At 40.6% G+C, this 22,507-nt stretch overlaps 2 protein-coding genes across 3 annotated transcripts; both read left to right on the forward strand.

Annotated features, from left to right (window-relative positions):
• Window positions 1-553: 553 nt before the first annotated feature.
• Window positions 554-9,644, forward strand: FAM136A (family with sequence similarity 136 member A). Of its 2 annotated transcripts, none has more exons than XM_020985336.2 (3): window positions 554-720; window positions 3,775-3,915; window positions 8,130-9,644. In XM_020985336.2, exons 1-3 carry the CDS (start codon window positions 634-636, stop codon window positions 8,316-8,318), a joined length of 417 nt encoding a protein of 138 aa, XP_020840995.1. In that variant the 5' UTR covers window positions 554-633; the 3' UTR covers window positions 8,319-9,644. The 2 variants fall into 2 exon arrangements, with proteins under 2 accessions (XP_020840995.1, XP_078005686.1); XM_078149560.1 differs by lacking the exon at window positions 554-720 and adding an exon at window positions 1,118-1,257.
• Window positions 9,645-13,356: 3,712 nt separating this feature from the next.
• On the forward strand, window positions 13,357-22,492 carry SNRPG (small nuclear ribonucleoprotein polypeptide G). Its single transcript, XM_020985338.2, has 4 exons — window positions 13,357-13,497; window positions 19,521-19,543; window positions 20,273-20,397; window positions 22,298-22,492. Exons 1-4 carry the CDS (start codon window positions 13,466-13,468, stop codon window positions 22,346-22,348), a joined length of 231 nt encoding a protein of 76 aa, XP_020840997.1. The 5' UTR covers window positions 13,357-13,465; the 3' UTR covers window positions 22,349-22,492.
• The last annotated feature ends 15 nt before the right edge of the window (window positions 22,493-22,507 follow it).

Genomic DNA, 22,507 nt, shown 5'->3' on the forward strand with positions numbered 1-22,507 from the left:
TTTTGAAGCAAAACAAATCAATTTTTTTGTGCTAAGCACTAAGCGTCACTACCTCTAATGATCCTATGAACCTTAACCCCCGTAAGATATTCCAACTCTAAAGGCCCCAACACTCTCAAAGCCATACGTGGGCTTTAAAGCCCTATATACACGTGTAAAAGACGTTTGCTAATTATAAGGAAGCAGCCAGATGAAATGATAAAAGGACTGCTAGAGATGAAGGCTTAGTGCCTGGGTTCAAATCCCAGGCCATCCACTTGCAGTCTGAACCACTCACTTCACATCTGTGCTGCTCAGTTTCCCGGCTTGTAAAATAAGAGGGTTGTCCTGGATGTGCTTCCTTAGGAAGGCCGGGAGAGGGACCCCGCCCGGCCAGAGGAACTACCGGCCGGAGCGGGCGCTGCAAGTTCCTCTTCTCCGCCGCGAGGGGGAAGCACCGCCCCGCACAGGTAAGACGGAAGGAAGGGTCGCTCGGTGGGACTCTCTGGTTGCTGGGGAGCGCCACCGGCGACGGACGCCGGAAGTGGGCGGTCCGAGGGGGGCGGGGCGGCTGTGGGGCTCCATGTGGACCTCGGGCTAGAGCGCTCGGGCAGAGCGGGGCAGGGCGCGGGGCTGGGGGTGGGGGTGTGCGCCATGGCGGAGTCGCAGCAGCTGCGGGTGCAGGAAGCGGTGGACACCATGGTGAAAGGGCTGGAGCGGGAGAATATCCGCAAGATGCAGGTAGCGGCGGCGGGAGGGCAGGCGGGAGCCCTCTCCCAGGACCATACCACTGAGTCATGGAAGGGCCCTTAGTTAGTAGCCGCCGAGGCCAAACCCTCTCATTTCACACGCGGGAAAACTGAGGCGCAGAGCGCCAGGTCCAAGCCTAACCCTCATTTTACACGCAGGGAAACTGAGGCGCAGAGCAGCAACCCCACCCCACCCCCCGCTGTGAGGTGCGCCGGCATCAAGTCCAATCCCCCCTAATTTTACGCCCCGGGAAACCGAGACGCAAAGCACCTAATCCAACCCACCTTATTTTACACACGAGGAAACCGAGACGCCCAGAACATTGATTCCAACCCATCCCCCCTTTAGTTTACACACAGGGAAACTGAGGCGCCCTGAGGTGGAGGGAAGGGAGCCCTCCCAAGGTCACTGAAGGGCGGAGAACCTCTGATCAGTGCCATGTGGACGCTGCCTTGGAGGCCGCGAGGAAGGAGCGCTGGCCGCCAGGTCGAGACCCGCCCGGGGCGACAGCAGCAGCAGTGACCTTGGGTAGGTCACTTACCCCGTCCCCTTCCGAGACTCAGTTACCTCGTTCTTGAAAACGGAGATGATTATGTTCTTGAGTGCGGTGGGGAGAAGGGGCAGAGGGCAATCACACACACAAACTCACTCTCTCTCTTTACTAAACTACAAGGACTTGCAGCAAAATGAGGGACAGGGTCCGATAGGTGGGTGGGAACCTAAAGTCTTAATAAGCTCTTAAATTGGAAAGCTGTATTCGGTCTCAAGTCTTCGTCTCCCGGTGCCAGCTTGGGGGTGCTTCGTGGGCAACTGTTGCCTCTCCTCTTGTCTCCAGGCTCTCCTTCGAATGCCCACCCTCGGTGCTGTACCGTCCCATCATCACAGGCCATGGAACCCACCTCCCCACCCAGAGTTAGGAGAAGCGGCCTGGCATGCTCAGCACCATGCACTTGGGTTAGGAGGACCCAAGTTCAAACGAAATTAATTACTCTCTTCTCTCTCTCTCTCTCTCTCTCTCTCTCTCTCTCTCTCTCTCTCTCTCAAGGTCACACAGCTAGTAAGTTTTGGGTTTGGTCTGAGATAGGATTTGAACTCAGGTCCTTCTGACTTCAGGGCCGGTGTTCTATCCTAGCCGCCCCTAAACGAAGTTTCTGAAGCTTGAGCTTCCACTCTGGACGGGTGGCAGGTTACTGACCCCTGTGTGCCCGAGGGCCTAAGTCGTGAGCCCTTGTAAAGGGACCTTGTTGGGGGGCTCTGTAAAAAACTATGTGCTCTCCAAGGGCTTACCATTTTTCTGCATCCAGTACATGTTGAATAAATGGATTATTGAATTTGAAAGCACAAGCCTTAGGGTTAGGTGTATTTTTATTAAGAAAATGCTTCACGTGGCAAGTATTTCCTTACCCCGGGAATAATGGGGTAGGACTGAACAGAAGGTAATAAAAGCACTATCAAACAGAGGCCCTGCACACCAAGGCCTTGAGTCACCAGGATGAAGGCACCAAGCTCCTTCCCTTATATAGCTTTGTGTATGACATTTAAGTAAGTTCTTTGCACAAATGTGATTTATGGTACCACATAGGGATACACACAGACCATTTGCAAAAACCCTAGGTTGGGAACTACTAATCTTGTTCTATGCAGAAATCCCTTCCTTTATACTGAATTTGGTATGTTCCTGAAAACCATGTCATAGCTGCTGGACAGGTGTCCTCAAGGGACATTTGTTGGTTGGGTGGCACCTGCATCATAGTTTAATGACCCTTTGACTTTTGGGCTAGATCTTCTATCCATCCTCTGACTGCCTGTACAGGATTTTATATACCAAATCAATTTTTATGATTCCTTCTTAACTCAGTAACTGTTCAAAAAGTATAAACTTTATAAGAACAAAGACTGTATTTTATCTAAACTTTTTATCTTATTACTAGGGTACCTGGCAATACTCTGCACATGGTGTTTAGCACATAGTAGGTGCTATATAAATGTAACCTTGCTCCTTGTAAGAACAGCTCACACTTTTCAAGCAGTTTAAATATTATCTTATTTGATCCTCACAACAATTTTAGGAGCTAGGTGTTGTTATTATCCTAATTTTACAGGTTAGAAAGTTGAGGCACAGAGAGGGTAAATGATTTGCCCAGGGTCATTTGGCTAGTCAGTGTCCGAGACTGTATTTGAATTCAGATCTTACCTAGCGCAAATGAGGTAAATGTATACATAAAGCTTTGTAGACTTAAAATACTATGTAAATGTCAGTTATTTTCATATGGAAAAAAAATTAAAGTTGTTTTGTTTGGGCCCAAAGGCCCAGAGCGGGAGCAGTGGGTAACAGTTGCAGAGAGTCAGGCTTGGATTTGATATAAGAAAAAACCTCCTAACAATTAGACTTATCCCAAAATAGTTTGGGCTGGGCTGCCTTGGAGGTAGCAGGATTAGGAAGTTCTCCATCACTGGAGGTCTCCAGGTGAGACTAAATAGCCAGTTTTGGGGGAAAATGTAAAGGATATTCTTGTTCAAAGATGGGTTGAACTAGATAGCCTATGATTTCACTTCTGGCTTTGAGATTCTAGAGTCTACCTGTTTTATAAGTGGGAGGGGTAGGCTTTTTAGTGAATGGGTGACAGGAATGGTGCAGAAGTGTACTTTTCACCTCTTTTCTATTACCATATCTTGTTCTATCACAATAGCTTGCATTTGCATAAAACTTTGAGGTCTTCCTAGTGCTTTGTGCTTGTTGTCTGATTTGATCCTTACTTTAGCCCTCTATGGATAGGTACTCTACAGGTAGATTATCTTCATTTGACAGATGGGGAAATTGATGAACAAAGGGATTAAGTGCTCTGTCCATAGTCAAAGGCAAGAAGTTAAGAAGTGTCATTGGCAGTATTTAAATCCAAGATTCCCCTAACTTCAGTCTTGCGTGCTTTCCATCATGCAGTACTGTGTCTTCCATGTCTTTCAGTTTCTACTTTTGCTTGTCTTTCACCCTGGGGTGAAGAATGTGTTCCTACTTGACCTTTCCACCTTCTGTGTCTTTTGTAGGGTACCATGTTCCGGTGCAGCGCCGGCTGCTGTGAAGATACCCAGGCCTCCATGCAGCAGGTTCATCAGTGCATTGAACGCTGCCATGCTCCCTTGGCCCAGGCACAGGCCCTTGTGACCAGTGAACTGGAGAAATTCCAGGTGAGGCTCATCTTCTCATCAGAGATGACAAGTTCAAAATTCCCTCAGCTCCATTTCTAGATCTATGGTTTGATTCTGTTAACATTTATGTTAGTGCTGGCAGTTTCCATATTTATAGTAGCTTATCTTCCTGGAAGAATGTTATAAAGTGTGACATAAGCTGGATTTGATTTTCCCATAGAAACTATTAGAATCATGTACCTAGCCAAGAACCTGATGACCATTTTTTTAATAGGCAGCATACTTACTTAGTTCATAGTATCTGAAGCTGGAGCGAATTTTATTTAGTCCGACCTTCGGGTTTGACAGATAACCTAGAAACCAAGGACTAGCCGTAGTAAGTGATTTGTCCAAGGTCACAGAAGTATGAAATAGCAGAGCTAGAATTTTAATTCAGGTGTCTCCAAATCCAAGGCCCTTTTCACTCTTCCCCTTCTCAACTATGCATTGGGTCAAGAATATACACTACTGGAAAAGAAACTCTTTAATCCATGAGAACTGCTAGGAAAATAGAAAGCACTCTGGCAAAAAACAGGTTTAGATCAGCATCCTATACTATATACGCTATAAATTCCAAATGGATAAGTAATCTTAACATAAAGGTCATGTAATACATTAAAAAACAGACAAGAATATCTAGATTGTGGGAACACGTATAACCAGACATAGGATATACGAGATTGTAAAAGATAATCTTTTTTATATAAAATTTAAGAGCTTTTGCACAAGTAAAACTGGTTCAGAATTAAAAGAAAAGCTACTGATTGAGGGGAAACTATGTAATTATCTCCTATATTTTTCTGTTAAATATCTTCTATATCTGACATTCAAAATCTATAAATAACACAAATTTATTAGACTAAGCAAGTGAGTAAGCATTACATCGAGTACTTGCTGTATGCCAGGTACTGTGCTAAGTGAGGGGGATACAAAGAAAGGCAAGAACAGCCCATGCCCTCAAGGAGCTCACATGGAGGGGAGGGGAAGAATAACATGCCAAAACAAGGGACAAAAAAAAAATAAACACAGGATAAATTTGAGGTAACCTCACAGAGAAGGCACTAAGATTAAAGACGCCTAGAAAAGGTTTCTTGTGGACTTTTATCTGAGACTTAAAGGAAGAAAGGGGATGGAGATGAGGAGGTATAACATTCCAAGCATGGGGTGTTGCCAGTGAAAATGTACTCCAAACAGGTAGTCAAAGGCTATGAACAGTTTTTTCAAAATAAAAATATATCATGTTCAAAATATGAACCCGAGAAAAATTTTCAGAATGAGTAATAATCATAGAAATATAAATTAAAACAACCCTGGGGTATGGCCTTACATATCCGGTAACCAAAGATGGCAAAACTCATTGTTGGAAGAACTATGGGAAGAGAGGCATGCTAATTCAGCCTTGCTGAAGTTATAAATTGGTTCAACCTTTCTGGATAACATTTTTAAATTAAGCAAGAGTATTTGCCAGATTGTTCATGCCCCTTTGACTTAAAGATTCCTTTATTGAGAGAGAAAAAGAACCTTGTATGTAAATCTCTCTCTCTCTCTCTCACACACACACACACACACACACACACACACACACACACACGCGTACATATATGTGTCCTGGAAATAAGACATGCCCAGTGGTTGGGGGAATGACTTACTGTGGTACAGAAGAATAAGCGAATTAAAAAAAAACGAATTGGCCTTAGTCACCTATACAATTGCATATAAGACTGACATCAGTTGCCAAACCCAGTATAAACTTTGAAACTTCTTCCGCAGTCCCCATGGGAATAAATAAAGCCATGTAAGCCAAATAAAACGATGGGCTTAGAGTAGATTTCTATGGTCTCTTCCAGCACTGGAGAGGTGTAGTGTGGAGAGCACTGGATTTGGAGTGAGAAGTCCTGGGCTCTAATAAAAGCTAACATTTAGATTGCACTTTTAAGTTGGCAAAGCACTTGACATGTTATCTCCTTTGAACCTCACAATAGACCTGTGAAGTAAGTGCTATTATCTCCATTTTACGGATGTAAAAAATGAAGCAAAGAGAGATTAAGTGACTTCCCCCAGGTCACATAGCTGGTCTGAGGCAGGATTCTAACTCGGATCTCTCTGACTTCCACATCCGGCACTCTAACCCACTTCCTTCTTTACAACTATTATGCTGTGATCCCTGAGCATTATAAAGGCCAAGCTTCTTAATTTCTGCCTACTTTTTACTATCTCAAACCAGAGGACAAAGTAATACCTTTATCAGGGATATAGATTTTTAAAGGATTTCTTTCTGTGAATATTCACAGGCATCTTTAGGGGTTCCTGAAGTCAAGTGAGGGATGCTTTCTCTTCATTCATCCAAATCCTACCCATCTTTCAAGATTCTGCCCAAGTCCCACTGCTTCCATGTACCCTTCCCAATCTAAAATTGGAATAGAAACATTAGAGCTCAATCTAGTCTAAATTTTCCCATAGGAATTCCTACAACAACATCTGGGTAGAAGATATGGGATACAGTGTCTAATACTGCTCCAACTCCTAGTCTCTTCCATGTCTGGGTCTCTAAAACACAAAATCTTTCACTTATTTATATGTTTTTTTCTTTCCTCTGTGTATAAGCCTTGAATCCTACCTGGATTATAAACTTAAACACACGGACCATCTTTACACATTCTGTATACTCTACAGTGGTGGCCAGAATTACAGTTGAATGGGACCTTAAAAGTTATCCCTTCAGCAGCTAAGTGGTACAGTGGATAGAGCACCAGCCCTGGAGTCAGGAGGACCTGAGTTCAATTCTGGCCTCAGACATATAACACTTACTAGCTGTGTGACTCTGGGCAAGTCACTTAACCCCATTTGCCTCCCCCCCCAAAAAAAAAAGTTATCCTTTCTTTTTTTTGTTGTTTTTGTTTTGTTTTTTGAGTTATCCTTTCTAATCCTTACTTTTCAGATGAGAAAACTGAAACCCAGAGGGATGAAGGAACTTAAATGTGTCTTTCTACCCCAAATCTAGGACTTTGCTTTACATAATAGCTGCTGTTAAAAAAAAATTATTGATTGATGATCCCCTCTCTATGACTATTCCAACACCATAGCAAGGGATAAAGGGGAATATACAATATATGCAGTCATCCTTAAAGGTGAATGTTCTGGTGGGATGGGCTGAATCAGACAATACTGTTGGTTCCCCTTTATGATGTTAGCCAGTGGTGCCTGTAGTCTAATTTCTGATGCTCCTGATTACCATTACAGGGCCCCTTTCAACTATGATCTGATAGACCATATTGCTTTTTCCATATTCTCTTCTGCAGGCAAGTAAGCATTCAGGAAGTATTCTGGGTGTTTTTGGTTTTGGTTTTTTGGGTTTGTTTGGTTTTTTTTATAAATTAGATCAGGGATGTCTGGTTTTGGTTTACCACCTCTTTTGTTGTCTGTTTCCCTGTAGTGAGTTTAAGTGCTCCAGGATAAGTTGTGGACTTAGAAGCTTAGACAGGAAGGAGGTCACTAGGAATACCTTCACGCAGATACTGTATTAATTCTCCCCTGCACCAAATGCTATAACAGGAATTCTGACATAAGTAAGGGTTAAACTAGATGACTTCTAAATCATCTTTACAGTTGTAGTGTGGGGAGTCTTGGGCCAAATCTTGAAGGATGAGTGAGACTTAGATAAGTGGAGAGAAAGCTTCCCTTGCCACTACAAGACCCTCAGATGCCTATGAACAGCCACTGAAAGAAACCCTTGTAAAATCTATAGCCCTAATAAACAAGGGCAAGAAAGTAAGAGCTCTATAGACTAAAGTACTAAGGCCCATAAGGATAAGTTTCAAAATTTACAAAGGTTTTATCATAGATTTGTAGCTTTAGTGCTGAAAGGGACTTTAGAGGTCACCTAGTCCAACCCCTTCAATTTAGAGATAAGAGACTCAGGGAGGTTGAGTAGTTTGCCCAAGGCCACCCAGGCTGTGAGCATCACAATCAAGTTTCGGACAGAGATTCTCTGACTCCAGGGCCATTGCTCTTACCATATCAGTTAGAGAGATCAAGTTGTTGACTAAGGACCCTTGAACTAACTTAACCTCTATGTTTCCTGGAAAAGTATTCTTAAAAAATGGTTTATTCCATCCCCTGGTTCCCATTTGCTTTGCTAATACTGTTCAGGTTGTAGCTGACACCATGTTATCAGAATGTTAATTATATCCCTGACTTATGCTTTCTGATTACAGGACCGCCTGGCTCGATGCACCATGCACTGCAATGACAAAGCCAAAGACTTGATGGATGCTGGGAGCAAGGAGCAGCAGGTGAAAAGGCAGCTAGAGTCCTGTGTGACCAAATGTGTTGATGACCACATGCACCTCATCCCCACCATGACCAAGAAGATGAAGGATTCCCTGGCATCTATTGCAAAATAGAGTCATTGTCAGTAGTCATCTGGGGTGGGAGAATGGGTCTATGTGTAAAAATGTATGGAAATTTTTACCTTTCAGTGAAAATTTAAGAATGAAGAAATTGAGGTTGGTAGCAAGTTTAAGAATACTTTATGGGAATTTTGCATCTGCCTCTGGACTCTGTTGGTTCCATTATATGTTTTAGCCCATAGGTGAAGAAATGGAAGAAACTGGTACTCATCTAGTTTGGAGGTAGCATGGAGGGCTAATAATACCCAGCCTATCCCTTTGGTGAAGATGACTCCTGTTCTGTCTGTTGGAGCCCTTAATGGCTTTCAGCTAGTTCAGAGATATTCCATTCCTAGAAGCTGAAATGACTGTTTGGGTTCATAGGTATTAGCAGTTCTCCCCCAGCTCACCTCCTATCTGGTATGAATCCCTGAAGTAGCTGTCCACATTTGTTTAGTGCCAACTTCACATCCACTTAATTAAACCATTTCTCATAGAACAGAAAGCAGCAGCCATGAGTTTGCTGCTGATTGGAAAAGAGAAACACAGTCGTATTTTCTCCCCAGTACAAGAACTGGCATTCAGAGGGGAGTCTGGGGAAAGGGAGTTGCTTGGATTAGACCACTGAGCTCTAATCAGGTGATCCTTCCTTTGATGAAGACAGTGCTCACGCCAGCTTTCAGCTGGGACACCAAGCAAGATCATCAAAGGGAAAGCTCCCACCAGGCACGTGACGCTCAGGTTCCTTCACGTTGGCTTCTCTAGGAGTGCTGCTCGTGTTACTTTTTCTTGCCCTTCAGGAAGTTACTACAAGGGCAACACTTCAGTTAAAGTGTTTTTTGAGATTAACATGAAACGGTTTTGACTAAAGCCAAAGAAAGCCTCTTTTTGCTTGCAGAACAATCTGAAGCCTCTTGTTTAATGCAATGGTAGATGATTGGTTTGGGGGAAAGTTAGTTTTCCTCAAAGCTAAAAAAGATATTATGCCTGACCCTGGTCCTGCTCATTTGCCCTTTTCAACAGAAACAACTTGTTGAGAGGACCCTTTTAGGACAGGAATGGGTAGGAAGACAGCTTAAACTTCTAAGCAGGTTGCAAGGGAGAGCTTTTTTCTACCCTGGAGTACAGGAGGCAGCTAGCATCAATTTTCCAGTTATCACTGTTGGTTAAAACTTTGAGCAACATGTTAGTACCAGGCATTGTGTTGGAAAAGATCTTGTTCTCTTTATACCAACTTCTTGTTGAATGCAATTAACATAGCCTTCCTGCTCAGTGTTTCAAGGCTATGTCATATTTTCCTAGTGGTTTGATTAAAAAATAAATAGTTTGATTTTTTTTTTACTTCCCCCAGTAGTGGACTGATTTTCTGTTTACATCTGGACAATGATATATTTTACCTGGTTCTCAATATTTTCTCATAAATGTATTTACATAGATATCAGAAACATCACTTAAGCACATATGCAGGAACTAACCCATTTACACCTAAACCCATTTCTGACATTTAGTAGAGGCATTGTTCATGCCTTCAGGAAGATTCCTACTGGAGTAGAAATCAAGAAACCTGGGCATCAGTTGCGTGGCATTGACCTGTGCCCTTCTATGACAGGGGATTGGACTAGCTGGTGGTCCTTGAGGTCTCATTGAGAGATGCCAACTCAGACATTCTATGAAGTATGTAATCATTAAGATTACTTTGATTTCAGATAAGCAAGATAAATTCCAGTTCTAGTGAAAACACATTTTTTCCCATAAGACCTTGGATGAGTCCCTTCATTTCTCTGGGCCTCAAATTCTTCATATAAAATGAGGAGGTTAAACTAAATCTCAAGATCCTTCTAGTTCTAACAGTCATGAAATTTAAGGCAAGGAGTTTACATGTAAAATGTTCTGTCTTTTGGCTTCCCCTTGCTTCTGGAATCAGGGAGGTTGGGGTGTTTCCATGGTGAACAAGGAAGAGATTGCCAGGGAGAGAATTTGTTTTTTATTTAGTTTAGTTTTCAACATTCACCTCCACAAGATTTTGAGTTCCACATTTTCTCCCCATCTTGTCCCTCCCCCCACCCCAAGACTGCATTTTGAATACCCCTTCCCCCTAATCTGCCCTCCCTTCTATCTCACCCCCCTTCTCTTACTCCCTTCCCTTTCTATTTTCCTGTAGGGAAAGATAGATTTCTATACCCCATTGCCTATATATCTTATTTCGCAGTTGCATGTGAAAACAATTTTTAACATTTGTTTTTAAAACTTTGGGTTCCAAATTCTCTCAGGGACAGAATTTGCTGAGTGGGCCCTTTAGTGTTATATTATTTGTGTACCTGGCAGTGCTAAGTCTACAGGACATCCTGATGAATGCTTGTAATTGGTGGTAGACATCTAGGAATATGGATTATAGAAAGAATTATAGACTAAGACCTTAGAACTTGCCTAGGGAAACTGGGAACCAGAGAGAAAAATGAAGTTCTCCAAAACCACAAATTAATGATATCTTGATTAGACATTTTATTATGTTAAGGAAGAACCTCTCAACACCTATTCTAAATTTTTGTTCTTATCACTAATAGATTGATGACCATTTTGTATTTTTATCACACTAGTAAATCCATGAGGGAGAATTTATGTGGAAACGTGGACAAAAATAAGAACACGAAGATGTGAGGGATAATCTTTAAAATCACAACTATTATGAACAGATAATTGTAGCTTCTTTATAAAAACTCATTTTTATACAGTAGTGGCAATATGGAATAATGGATAAAGTGATAATCCACTGATTGACAGTATTCAAAAAAGAACAGGCCAAATCTATTAAAGTTAATTTAGTATGAGTAAATTCAAAGCCTTACATATGGTTCAGAATATCTACATTGAGTATAAAGTAAGGAAGGTGTAGCTCCATTGTCATGTATCCTGTTCAGACCATATCTGATGTACTTTGTATAGTTCTGGGTGCATTTGTTTAGGAAGGGCACTGATAAGCTGGAAGACGTCTAGAGGAAGACCAGCAGGACTATGAAGGGCTTTGAGCTCATGCCATACAATAACTAATATATAATGCTTTAAAGTTTCCACAATAGATTGCCTTCTCTTTCTCATTTGAACCAACAACCTGAGAGAGTAGGTAGTGTTATTCCAATTTTACAAAGTAGAAAACTGAAGGAGTGATATTTGTCCAGTGTTACACAACTATGGTGTCCAAGGCAGGATCCAAACCTGAATCTTGATTCTAAGTCCAACACTAACTTCTAGGAACAAAGGATGTTTTTAGCTTGGAGCAGACAATATTTGGGGGACATGATAGCTATCTTCAAGTATTTGAAAGATTTGTTCCCCTTGGCCCCAGAGGGAAGATATTTTCCCTTTCCATTATATAATTCTCCTGCCTCATTATTGTGATGTCCAAGAGGCTTCATGCTTATGGGCTTAAGATCATCCTAGATAAATTCAGAGAGGCCCATTTTGCATATTAACCACTTTGCAAGTGTAGTCACTCAAGCAACTTTACTGGGCTTCAGTTGCTTCATCTGTAAAACAGTGGTTTAGATGCAGTGGGTAGAAGTTGTGGAGGAAGTTTAGGCTTGATGTCAGGAAAAACTTTCAAATAATTAGATCTATCCAAAAGTGAAATGGATTCCCTCACAAGGTAGTGCCCTCTGATTGGAGTCCATAAGATGACTTGTTACATAACAGAGAATTCTCTTCAGATTTGTAAAGTTCTACCTACCTTTGGGTACATAAAGTCTTTGGTACAAAAAGTCAACTTCAGCATGTACGAGGTCGGGGAGGCTTGATTAGATAGCAGCTGTTATGAAAAACATCTGTGTTTTAGTGGGTTACAAAAGTCAATGCAAATCAGCAGTGTGATGTAACCATATAAGTTAATATGATCTTGAGCTACATTAAAATATGAATAATGTTTGTAGCTAGCAATTATATAGTACTTTAAGATTTGCAAAGTGATTTACATATCATCTCATTTGATACACTCAACAGCCCCATGAGGTAAATGATAACTTCACTTTGCATTTTATGGGTTTGTCTGGTCACAGAGGGCAGAATTAGAAGCAATGGGTGAAAGCTGGCAAAGAGGCAAATTTAGGCTTGGTATTAGGGAAAACTTCCTAAGAAATAGAGCTGTCCAAAAGTGTAAATTCCTCCTCAGAAGCAGAAGCTATCTAATCAGGATGATCACTTGTCAGCGGGGATTCTTTTCGTATATGGGTTAGACTAGATGGTCACTTAGATCCCTTCCAACTCTCAGGTTTTCTGATTCTGCGATTCATAGACTGATTTATTCCTGGTGGAGGAAATTATCCATTCTGATAAATCAGATCTTTTGGGCATTCCCAGGTAGGATACTTTTAAGGTTATAAATCAGATCTTTTGGGCATTCCCAGGTAGGATACTTTTAAGGTTCACAAAATTACAATCCCTGCACACTCCTTGATTTATTGATATAAGCATGGATTTTCCCACCTTGATTATATGATTCTCACGCCTTCTCATTGTGACATGGCTGTGAGCCTGACTCCCATGCAGGTACAGCCCTGGATATTTGTAATAAGAGGATCAGCTTACCTAAATTCACCATACTGGCCATTTTGTAAGTGTAGTCCGCACTCAAGCAACTTCACTGGGCCTCAGTTTCCTTATCTGTAAAGTGGTTTAAACTAGATGATCTCTAAATGCCCTTCCAGTCCTAGGTCTTTTATAGTCCTATTCAGTGTTTCCTAATTTCAGTAAGACACGTTCAGGGATTTAAAGCAGCACGGAGTGGTGTTAAAATAGCACACACTGGGAATAGAGGGACCTATTTTTGAGTCCTTTCCACCAACTGCTTATCTGCCTTTGCCTCAGACAAGCCCCTTCCCTCTGTGCCGTCTCCGTCTCCTTTCCCCAAAGGCGATAACAGATTCTCCAAGCCCCAGCTGCGCGCTGAAATCCTACAAACTATTCAATTATCGGGCTAGTTCCCAATCCCGCCCACCTCAGTGGCAGTACGTCGGTTGACTGCACCGGCGCGAGGCGGGGCTTCTCGGCTTATGATTGGTTCGCTGGAGCCGATGATGCCAGACGTAGGGTGGCGTCAGTGGCGGCAAGGGAAGCGTGAGCAACGCCGAGGATTGTACAGGGAGGAGGCGAAAGGCCGCAACTGAAACAAAATGAGCAAAGCGCACCCACCCGAACTAAAAAAGTGAGTACGGTGACCTGGCTACTGGAGGGCCCTGAGGGTTCAGCTCAACCTGCACCGAGTCGTGAGGGAGCCCTGAGGAAGACGATTAGAGTCTTCTGCTTCCCAGCATGCGCCGCGCTCCCGGCCTTCGCTCCGACCCTGGCCACGTGGGGCGGGGGAGGGGCGCGCGCGCACAAGATCGGCCTCTTGTGGTGTCTCGCGCTCCATTCATTCATTCTTTCTCGGACAGCAGTGGTTGAGTGGCCTTTAGTTTGGGAGGCGATGTTGGCTGCGACAGGGTGAACAGATTAATAGCAAGGCGATTCAGACCTTGCGTCTACCACGTTAAGATTCCCTCACGGTTTCTTTAGAGTTTAAAATAAATGCTCGCTGATATCGCTGTGTAAGCTGTTTGGAAAATGGAATTTAAAACGATGTGAGTTTAGAGGTAATTCCCACCACTTCATTTGACAGAAGAGTAAACAGGCTCAGAGAGAAACGATGACTTGTCAAAGGTGGTTTAAATGGAGCAAGATTTCCCAGCTTCTCGTTGCACCTTGAGATTTTTTTACCTGTCACACACTTAGGCCATGGTTTTTTTTGTAGCATATGGAATGGTGGAGCCGTTCCATTTAAGTTCTGGAACGTCAGAGCTTAAAGTGGAATGAGTACACAAGACCTAATCAGATAGAAAGAAGGCACATCTAATGCAATGCCTTCATTTTACAGATGTGGAAACTGAGGTCCAGAGGGGAAGTGGCTTGACCAAACTCACTTTTATGTAGTGCTATGAAATGTACTACTCATTGTTTCTCTTCTTTTTAAAAATGTCTTAAATGTTTTAACATTGCCTTTATTTCCCAATATATCCCACTCCTTTCCTACCCAAGAGAGCCATACCTTGTAATAAAAGAATAAGAAAGAAAAGTAGGGTGGGGGAGAAACTCAATTCAGCAAAAGTGATCAATACATCATATTAGTTTTATGGAAGCAGCATTTCAGCCTTCTTTTCCCCTCTGCCCCTCCCAATCCACTGAGAGGAATTGGAGATAGGACTGTGATTTAAGCATAAATGACTAGGGGAGTTGTGGTGCCATTAGCAAAAATAGGGAAGTCAAGACTAATAGTAGGTTTGGAAGGAAAGATGAGTTTGAACACTTGCTTTAAAATGCTAGTAGAACATGGAGGTCTGGAGCAGCTAAGTAATGGAGTGGGTAAGGCTGCTGACCCTGAATTTAGGAGAACCTGAGTTTCACTCTTACCTCAGATGCTTCCTAGCTGTGTGACTCTGGGCAAGTCACTTCTGTTTGCTTGTCTCATTTGGAAAATGAAATAATGCCACCTACTTTCGTGGTTGTTATGAGCATAAAATTAGACATTTGTGACAAGTGCTTTGCCAAGCTATATAAATACTAGCTATTATTATTATGGAACCCAGTACATTTCACAGTTGAATATAAATTCAGGAGTCAGTCTCATAAAACTTATTGAAACTGGAAGTGAATTTGATAGCAAAGTTGGTGAGTATAAAAAGGAAAAAGGACATGGCTCAATATAGAAGCCTGGGCAATGCCTAGGTTAAGTGGGCAAGAGGAGAAAAATCAGGTGAAAGAAGTCATTAGACATATTAGGAGAACCTGGAGTGGAATATCATGAAAGCCAAGGGAAGGAAAGATATCGAAGAGGAAGTCAACATTTAAGTAAGGGCTTGATCCAGTGATGCATCTTCTCCCCCATCCCCCTCCCCCCCAAAAAAAGGTTTTGGCAAGTAGGATACCATTGGTGAACTTTGAGAAAGCTATTTTCGTTGGGTATGGATTGCATGTGGTTGAATAAATGAGTAATAAAGTAGAGGTGTCTTGTTTAGGCCCTAAAAGTATTCCTTGTCTTAGGTACTCACCTCTGGTTCCATCTCCTTCTTGAAGCTTTTCTTAGTTCTCAGCTTCTCCCATCTCAGTTTTCCTTGTATTGTGCTTGTGTCTTATTCCATTGTAGCTAGGTGGTGAAGTAGAGGGAGCCCTTAGCCTGCAATCAAGAAGACCCAAGTTCGAATCCAACCTTTGTGACCCTGGACAAGTCACTTAACCTCTGTCTGCCTCTTGTTTCCTCAACTGTAAAACAGGGATCATGAAGGCATCCGCCTAACAAGGTTCTTTTAAGGATCAGATTAGATTGGAGTGGAGAACTTGCGGCCTTGAGGCCACACGTCAAAAGGACTGCACTTGAGGACCTAGTGGGCCACATGTGGCCTCCAGGCTGCAGGTTCCCCACCCCTGGATTAGATGTTTGTGAAGCACTTAGCACATTGCCCTGCACATAATAGGTGCTATGTAAATGCTTATTTCCTTCCCCCCTAGAAGTTTCTTGAGGACTAGAATCATTTTTATATAGTAGATGCTTAATCAGTGTTTCCCTGAATTTAGTAAGATAGGATGATACCTGAAGGGAGTAGAAAGATTTAGGGAAACTTTTGTTTTGGTATTTCAAGATTGGAAACACCTGAGCATATTTGTAGTTAGAGAGGAAGAAGCCTGTGGCGAGAGATGATAGTAATTTAAGTGCCTTGAAAGCTATTGCCCAATCTTCTGGTTCTAGGTCTGCCACTGGGTAACCTTGGGCAAATCACTTCACTTCTGAGGCTGTTTCCTCATCTGTAAAATAAGAACATCAGACTAGATAATCTCTAAATTAATTTCCAGCTCTGAATTTTAGGAATCTAATTCATCAAACTTATAAGAAGTAACCTATTATATGCAAGACAGTATTGGGGATGTGGAGACAAAATTAACAGTCCCTACCCTCTAGGAACTTAAGTCTACTGGGAGATACAATGTTTAAACATAAATTAAGAACCAGTAACTTGAGGAAGAGAGCATTAAGAACTGGAAGGATCAGGAAAAGCTTCCTGGAGAAGAGAGCACCTGAATTAGGTTCAAAGGAAGATGAGAATTCTGACAGGCAGAGATGAGGCCCTGCATGGGGAGGGGAACAGAGGGTCCAACAAGAGATGACTTGTGTGATTGTGTATGAGTGGGATAACAGATTCAGAGAATAGTAAGGCATTTGGGCCAGAACATAAAGGGAAATTATATGAAATACATTTGAAAAGGTAGGTTATTGACAGCTATAAATTTGCCCACCTCAGGAGTTTGTATCTTAGAGTCAGGAGGGAAATGCTTTTTGAACTAGAATAAATCAAATGAAATACTGGAAGAGCTGGGAGGAGATAAGATCAAGGACACTTATTCCAAATTACTTCATAAAAGAGTTTATCTTAATTTTTTTTAACTGCTGCTTTAATATAAAATAATAACCTTGAGGGGAAAGGAAGACTGAGATAGAGGGAGGCTTATTGTAGATGAGTTTTGAGATATGGAAGGAAAGGAAAGAGGGATAACACTAACTTACATTTATATGATGCTTTAAATTTTGCAAAGCACTTTCATGGAAAAGGGCTAGAAGGGGGCCAGTGATAGTTAACGTGCTGGTTGACAATAGGGAAACAGAAAGATCTTGTCAGACTAGAATGTTGGGCAAAATCTAATAAGATGAAATTCTATAGGGATAAATATAAATATAAACTTGTAAAGTTGGGGGAAGAGGAGAATTGAGCTCAAGGCCAGGATAGGGAGAAATGGTTACAGTATCATATCTGGGTTTTTTTAGTGGACTGCAAACTCCACGGGAGTCAGCATCTTGATATGGGAGTCAAAAGCTGTGCAGTGTCAGCTGGCACAAGGAGAGGTGGACATTGCTTCCAGGAATGGGAGGTAATTGTCCCTCTACTTCCTACCCTCCAGAGACCACCAGTTTATGGAGGACATTTTTAAACTGGAGATGTTCCAGAGGACATTAGGCCCCATACATTAGAACCAAGAGCAATAGATAGAAGTAGCAAAAAAGGCAAACTTACTCCTGATGTGAGGAAGAACTTCTAACAAAAGTAGAATGAGTAGGGTTCCCTTAGTGAAGGTCTTCAGGCACAAGCTAGGTGAATGCTGGTCATGTAAGTTATAAAAAATTCAATTATACATTATATTTAATGACCTCTGTGGTCCCCTTCTAACACAAAAAATTATTGTGAAAACCAAGTCAGGGTAGTGATAGGAGTCTGGATTAATGTCACAGATAGGAATAGAAGTTCTTAGGTGGGCCTCCGTTTTCTCATCCTTAAAAAGGTTGAGCTAAATTCTCTTATTTCATGATCCAAGTATTATAAACCCATGTAGAAAAATAATGAAATAAAAATAGGGCACAACAGCTTATTGAATTTTTCCAGCTCAGCTTTTCTGTCATTCTTAATATTTGCTACCAGGAGCAATCCTGAATTACATAAGAAAGCCATTTGTTTTAGGGCCATTTCATAGACTACTGGTGTAAATCAAACATATCAGGGTTCCCCAGACTGTTATTACTAATTCAGGTTTCATCAGTAACTTACATCTTTTTTTCCTTTGGACTAATTCATTGTAAGCAAAAATATTTTGGGAATTGAAAAAAGTAGGAAAATCTGACCCTTCCAATCAGTGAACACCTAAAAGAAAAAGGTGAACACTGAATTAATAACATAATATAGTACTTTAAGTTTCTAATGTTAAGCTGGCTGAAATGTTAATTTTTTTACAGTAAAAAAAATACAATTAATATAAGACAATCACCCTTCTCCCCCAGGGGAAAAAAAACTCTATTATGTGTTTTGTTCTAAATCTACACATATTTGGAGTAACTAGGTGGCACAGTGGATACAGCTCTGGCCTTGGAGTCAACAGGATCTGAGTTCAAATCCAACCGTAGACACTTGATGCTTACTAGCTGTGTGACCCTGGGCAAGTCACTTAACCCCATTGCCTACCACCCCACCCCACCCCCAAAAAAGTAAATCTACGTGTGATGTTGGAAAACATCAAATTACTTCATAAAAGAGTTTATCTTAATTTTTTTTTAACTGCTGCTTTAACATAAAATAAAATGAGCCACAGGTGACATTTGTCTCTGAATCTGAAGAAAAATTTGAGTAATTTCAGACAGGACAATTTTGGGAATTTGCACTTATATAATATGCTTAATATTTACAAAAATTAATGAAAATAGTGATTTTAGGGTCAATTTGATCTAAATTTACATTAGTTTGACACCCCAGCTGCCCCCAACAAAAGACAGTTATATCAATTTAGGAAGTTCAGGTATCTTCTTTACCCATTCCTCATGAGATTTAAGCAACTGACTGCTGCAACTCCTGTGATTGGTTTTTTGGACATTCATTCTTGTGCTTAAAAAAAAAAGTTTGTATGCCCAAAGGGCTATAAAAATGTGCACACCCAGCAATAGCACTTCTAGGGCTGTATCCCAAAGAGATCATACAAATGGGAAAAGGACCCACATGTACAAAAATATTTATAGCAGCTTTTTATGTGGTAGTAAAGAATTGGAAATTGAGAGGATGCCCATCAATTGGGGAATGACTGAACAAATTGTGGTATATGAATGTAATGGAATACTGTTGTGCTCTAAGAAATGATGAGCAGGCAGACTTCAGAAAAACCTGGAAAGACTTGTATGGACTGATGCTGAGTGAAGTGAGCAGAACCAGAATGGTATACACAGTAACAGCCACGTTGTAAGATGACTAATGTTGATAGACTTAGTCCTTCTCAGCAATGCAAGGATCTAAGACATCTCCACAGGTCTTATGATGGAAAATGCTATCCACATCCAAAGAAAGAACTATCTTGTTTGAATGCATATCGAAGCGTACTATTTGCTATTTTTTTCTTCTGTTTTGTTTTCTCTTTCTTGTGGTTCCTCCTGTTGGTTCTAATTCTTTCTTACAACATGACTAATGTGAAAATATGTTTAATAGAAATGTATATGTATATCCTATATCAGATTTCATGCTGTCTTGGGGAGGGAGGTGGAGAGGGAAAGGGAGAAAAATTTTAAAACTCAAAAGCTTATGGAAGTGATAGTTGATAAATCAAAATAAATTTTTTTAAAAAGTTTGGAAGTGTTATTTTACTTCCCCCCTTTTGCTTTTGCTTTTTCAGATTTATGGACAAGAAGCTATCATGTAAGTTATTTAAGATGATTCTACTAACAAATGTTTCAAGTTTTTATTTATGTGGGTCTGGGCAGTATCTAATTCAATACAATTAGTTAAAATTGAAATAATGTATACTAAAACCTCTAACTCAGTTGTAACAATTTGTATGGGGGTAGAACTGCAATCTCTCTCTGTTAAAAGTCATAGTAAGTACAAATTAAGAAATCACTTTAGGAAGAATATTTAAAATTCAGACTACTTTAATAGTCTCTTATAGTTTTAAAAGCTTCATAAATAACTGACATACCTGTGATCATTTTGATCATTCATCTTACTAAAATACTTACTAGACCCTCCACAAGATAACACTTGATCAATTCCAATTTGTTTCTTAACATCCTGAAATAATTTAATTTCTTTTTTTTAATCACTAATTCACACTTTTAACTGAAGCCAATTGAATGAAATATTCTTTTTTATGATGTTACTTTTTGAAAGTTCAGTGAGTTACTTTGGCACAGTATCTTAAGTGGGCAAGAGGTGATCTTAAGTCACATATTTGTGCTTTATGTTACTTAATGTTGTATAGCCAGGATGGACCTCGAGGTGCTGTAGAGCCCTGGGCTTGAAGGATCAAACAAGATAATAAAGCACTTTGCCAATGTTGAAGCAATATGCAAATGTTAGTAATTATTATTCATTTTTTCTTAGAATGGTTAATGGACAATTTTGCTAAAATTTCACTTTTTTTCTTAGTGAAATTAAATGGTGGGAGGCACGTCCAAGGAATATTGCGGGGGTTTGATCCATTTATGAATCTTGTGATTGATGAATGTGTAGAGATGGCACCAGGTGGGCAACAGAACAATATTGGAATGGTGGTAAGTAACAATTTTTGAGATAATTGTAGTTAGTAAGCATTTATTAAGCTTACCAGGCACAGTGCTTGTGTTATGAGCATAAATTTGGAATGTAAGAAAGCTAACGGTCATATCAGGCTACTGGTGTAAATCAGTTAAATATACCTGGATTCCTCAGAGACTACTAATTACTAATCCATCCTTCATCTTCAATAACTTTCTACACCTGGAAAGCTAATTCTCTTCACTTTTTTGAAGATGTTCTATAGATGGACTTTCTGGCTTCTTTCAAACTCAAGTATGGACAGATGAAAAGCAGATTGCAGTCAAGATTCAGCCACTTTGTGGTTTGTCCCACTCAAATCTTTTAAACTATAATAAACATTTCATTGTCTAGAGGTCAGATTTCCTAACTAGAGTATTATTTGATACTTAAAGTACCTGCATTCATCATATTGTCTCGTGCCTGGGAAAAAAAACTTTTCAACTTCTACCCCTCTTTCCTTTAAAAAGCTTTAACTCAGGTGTCCTCCATGAAGCATTCCCAGATCTTCCCAAGCTGAAAGTTATCTCCTTCCTCCAGTTTTTCAGGACTTTGGCTTGAAGTATTTATGTGCATGTTCCACTTCCCCACTTTGTCACGAGAGTGAGGTCTGTGTTGTCTTATGTCTTTGTATCTCTCATGCTTTGTGCAATCATTGATCTCTTGAGGCAGGATGACTAAGTTGGCTAACATAATTTCAGCTAACAGCCTCTCTACAATGTGAATTCTTTTCATTCTGTTGCAAATCTCCATGTCAGATACAAATTCATATGGATTCCCATCGTTCTTTTTACCATTAATAGAGATAATCTGAAATTGAATTTTATTTTAGGTTGGATGCCACCTTGACCTATAACTTTATTCAGTTTTATGGATAATCACTTCCTGGACATTAAAATTGAGCTGTGGTTGTATGGGTGCTCATGATACCAGTTTTCTGTTTTAAGGAGAAAGTGCACGCCACTGATGTTATCAGGAGATCCAGGAGTTTAGTGACAGTGAATTCTGATGTAACAGGGAACTAAGTAGTTCATACAAGCATGGGTCTAGATTGGGGAGATCTATAAGCCCAAGCTGAACTGTGAATTGGCATTGAGGGGCCAGTAGTAATTCTCAGTAGGAAGCATTGGGAATTTGGAGTTGGTTTGCATAGCATTCCATTTTTCTCCCCTGCCTCCCAATGCTAAAAAAAATTCTATATTCTTTGGCTTTGAGCTCCGGCTGTAAACTAATTCCTACCAAAGTATTAACTGAGAAGTCCTAAACTGATACTTTATGTAGCAATGCCAAGCATAGTCACCTTTTTTTAAAAAAAGACTGGAAAAAGCAAGGCCTTTTAGACCTAATGGGATGAAAGGAAGTAAGTGGTAAAACAGTTTAAGTACAGTCTGTTCTGCCCTTACTGCAGTGACTTCATGGCAGTGGCACAGTAGTATCTAATGAATTCTTATTGGTTAGTTTGTTTGAAATTGATGGCTCGCAAGTTAAGCTGGTAAATGTCAGGATTTGGATTTGAGCCCAGGCCTCTTCTCTTCAAAAGGTTGCTCACCTCTGAACTGGATCTTTTAATAATCCATAGTACATTGAAATTCTCTGTCATAACACACAAGAGAAAAAAACTCCTATGCAAAACTCAGTTGCTAGATAGTTTGGTTACATGCTCATATACAAAATGGTCTTCACAGGCTCCAGAAACTCTCATTAGAAAAAACTCTGGAACACAAAGCACAAGGGAAGTAAATAGTTTTCAGCTAGAGAATGTGATAGTGGTGGATTCCATTCTTACTTAGTGATTTCTGGTGATTTGTTTGAAGTTCATTTTTATTTCTATAGCCAGGTTTCATGTACTGCTTTACTAACAGCTTTGTTCTTTCTTAGGTAATCCGAGGAAACAGTATCATTATGTTAGAAGCCTTGGAACGAGTATAAGGAATGAAGCATGGATGATGCTCTGGGTCTCCACTTACCCCTTTCATTCCCAAGAGCCTCTTTTTTTTTCTTTTGATACATAAAATTAGTCATTGTATATTTTTTGTTTAACTTTTTGAAAATAAACTTTTTGTAAGATGTTTAGATGTTTTCTTTCTC

This window comes from Phascolarctos cinereus, unplaced genomic scaffold (assembly GCF_003287225.1).
Source record: "Phascolarctos cinereus isolate Bilbo 61053 unplaced genomic scaffold, phaCin_HiC Scaffold_2;HRSCAF=192, whole genome shotgun sequence".
NCBI lineage: Eukaryota > Metazoa > Chordata > Mammalia > Diprotodontia > Phascolarctidae > Phascolarctos > Phascolarctos cinereus.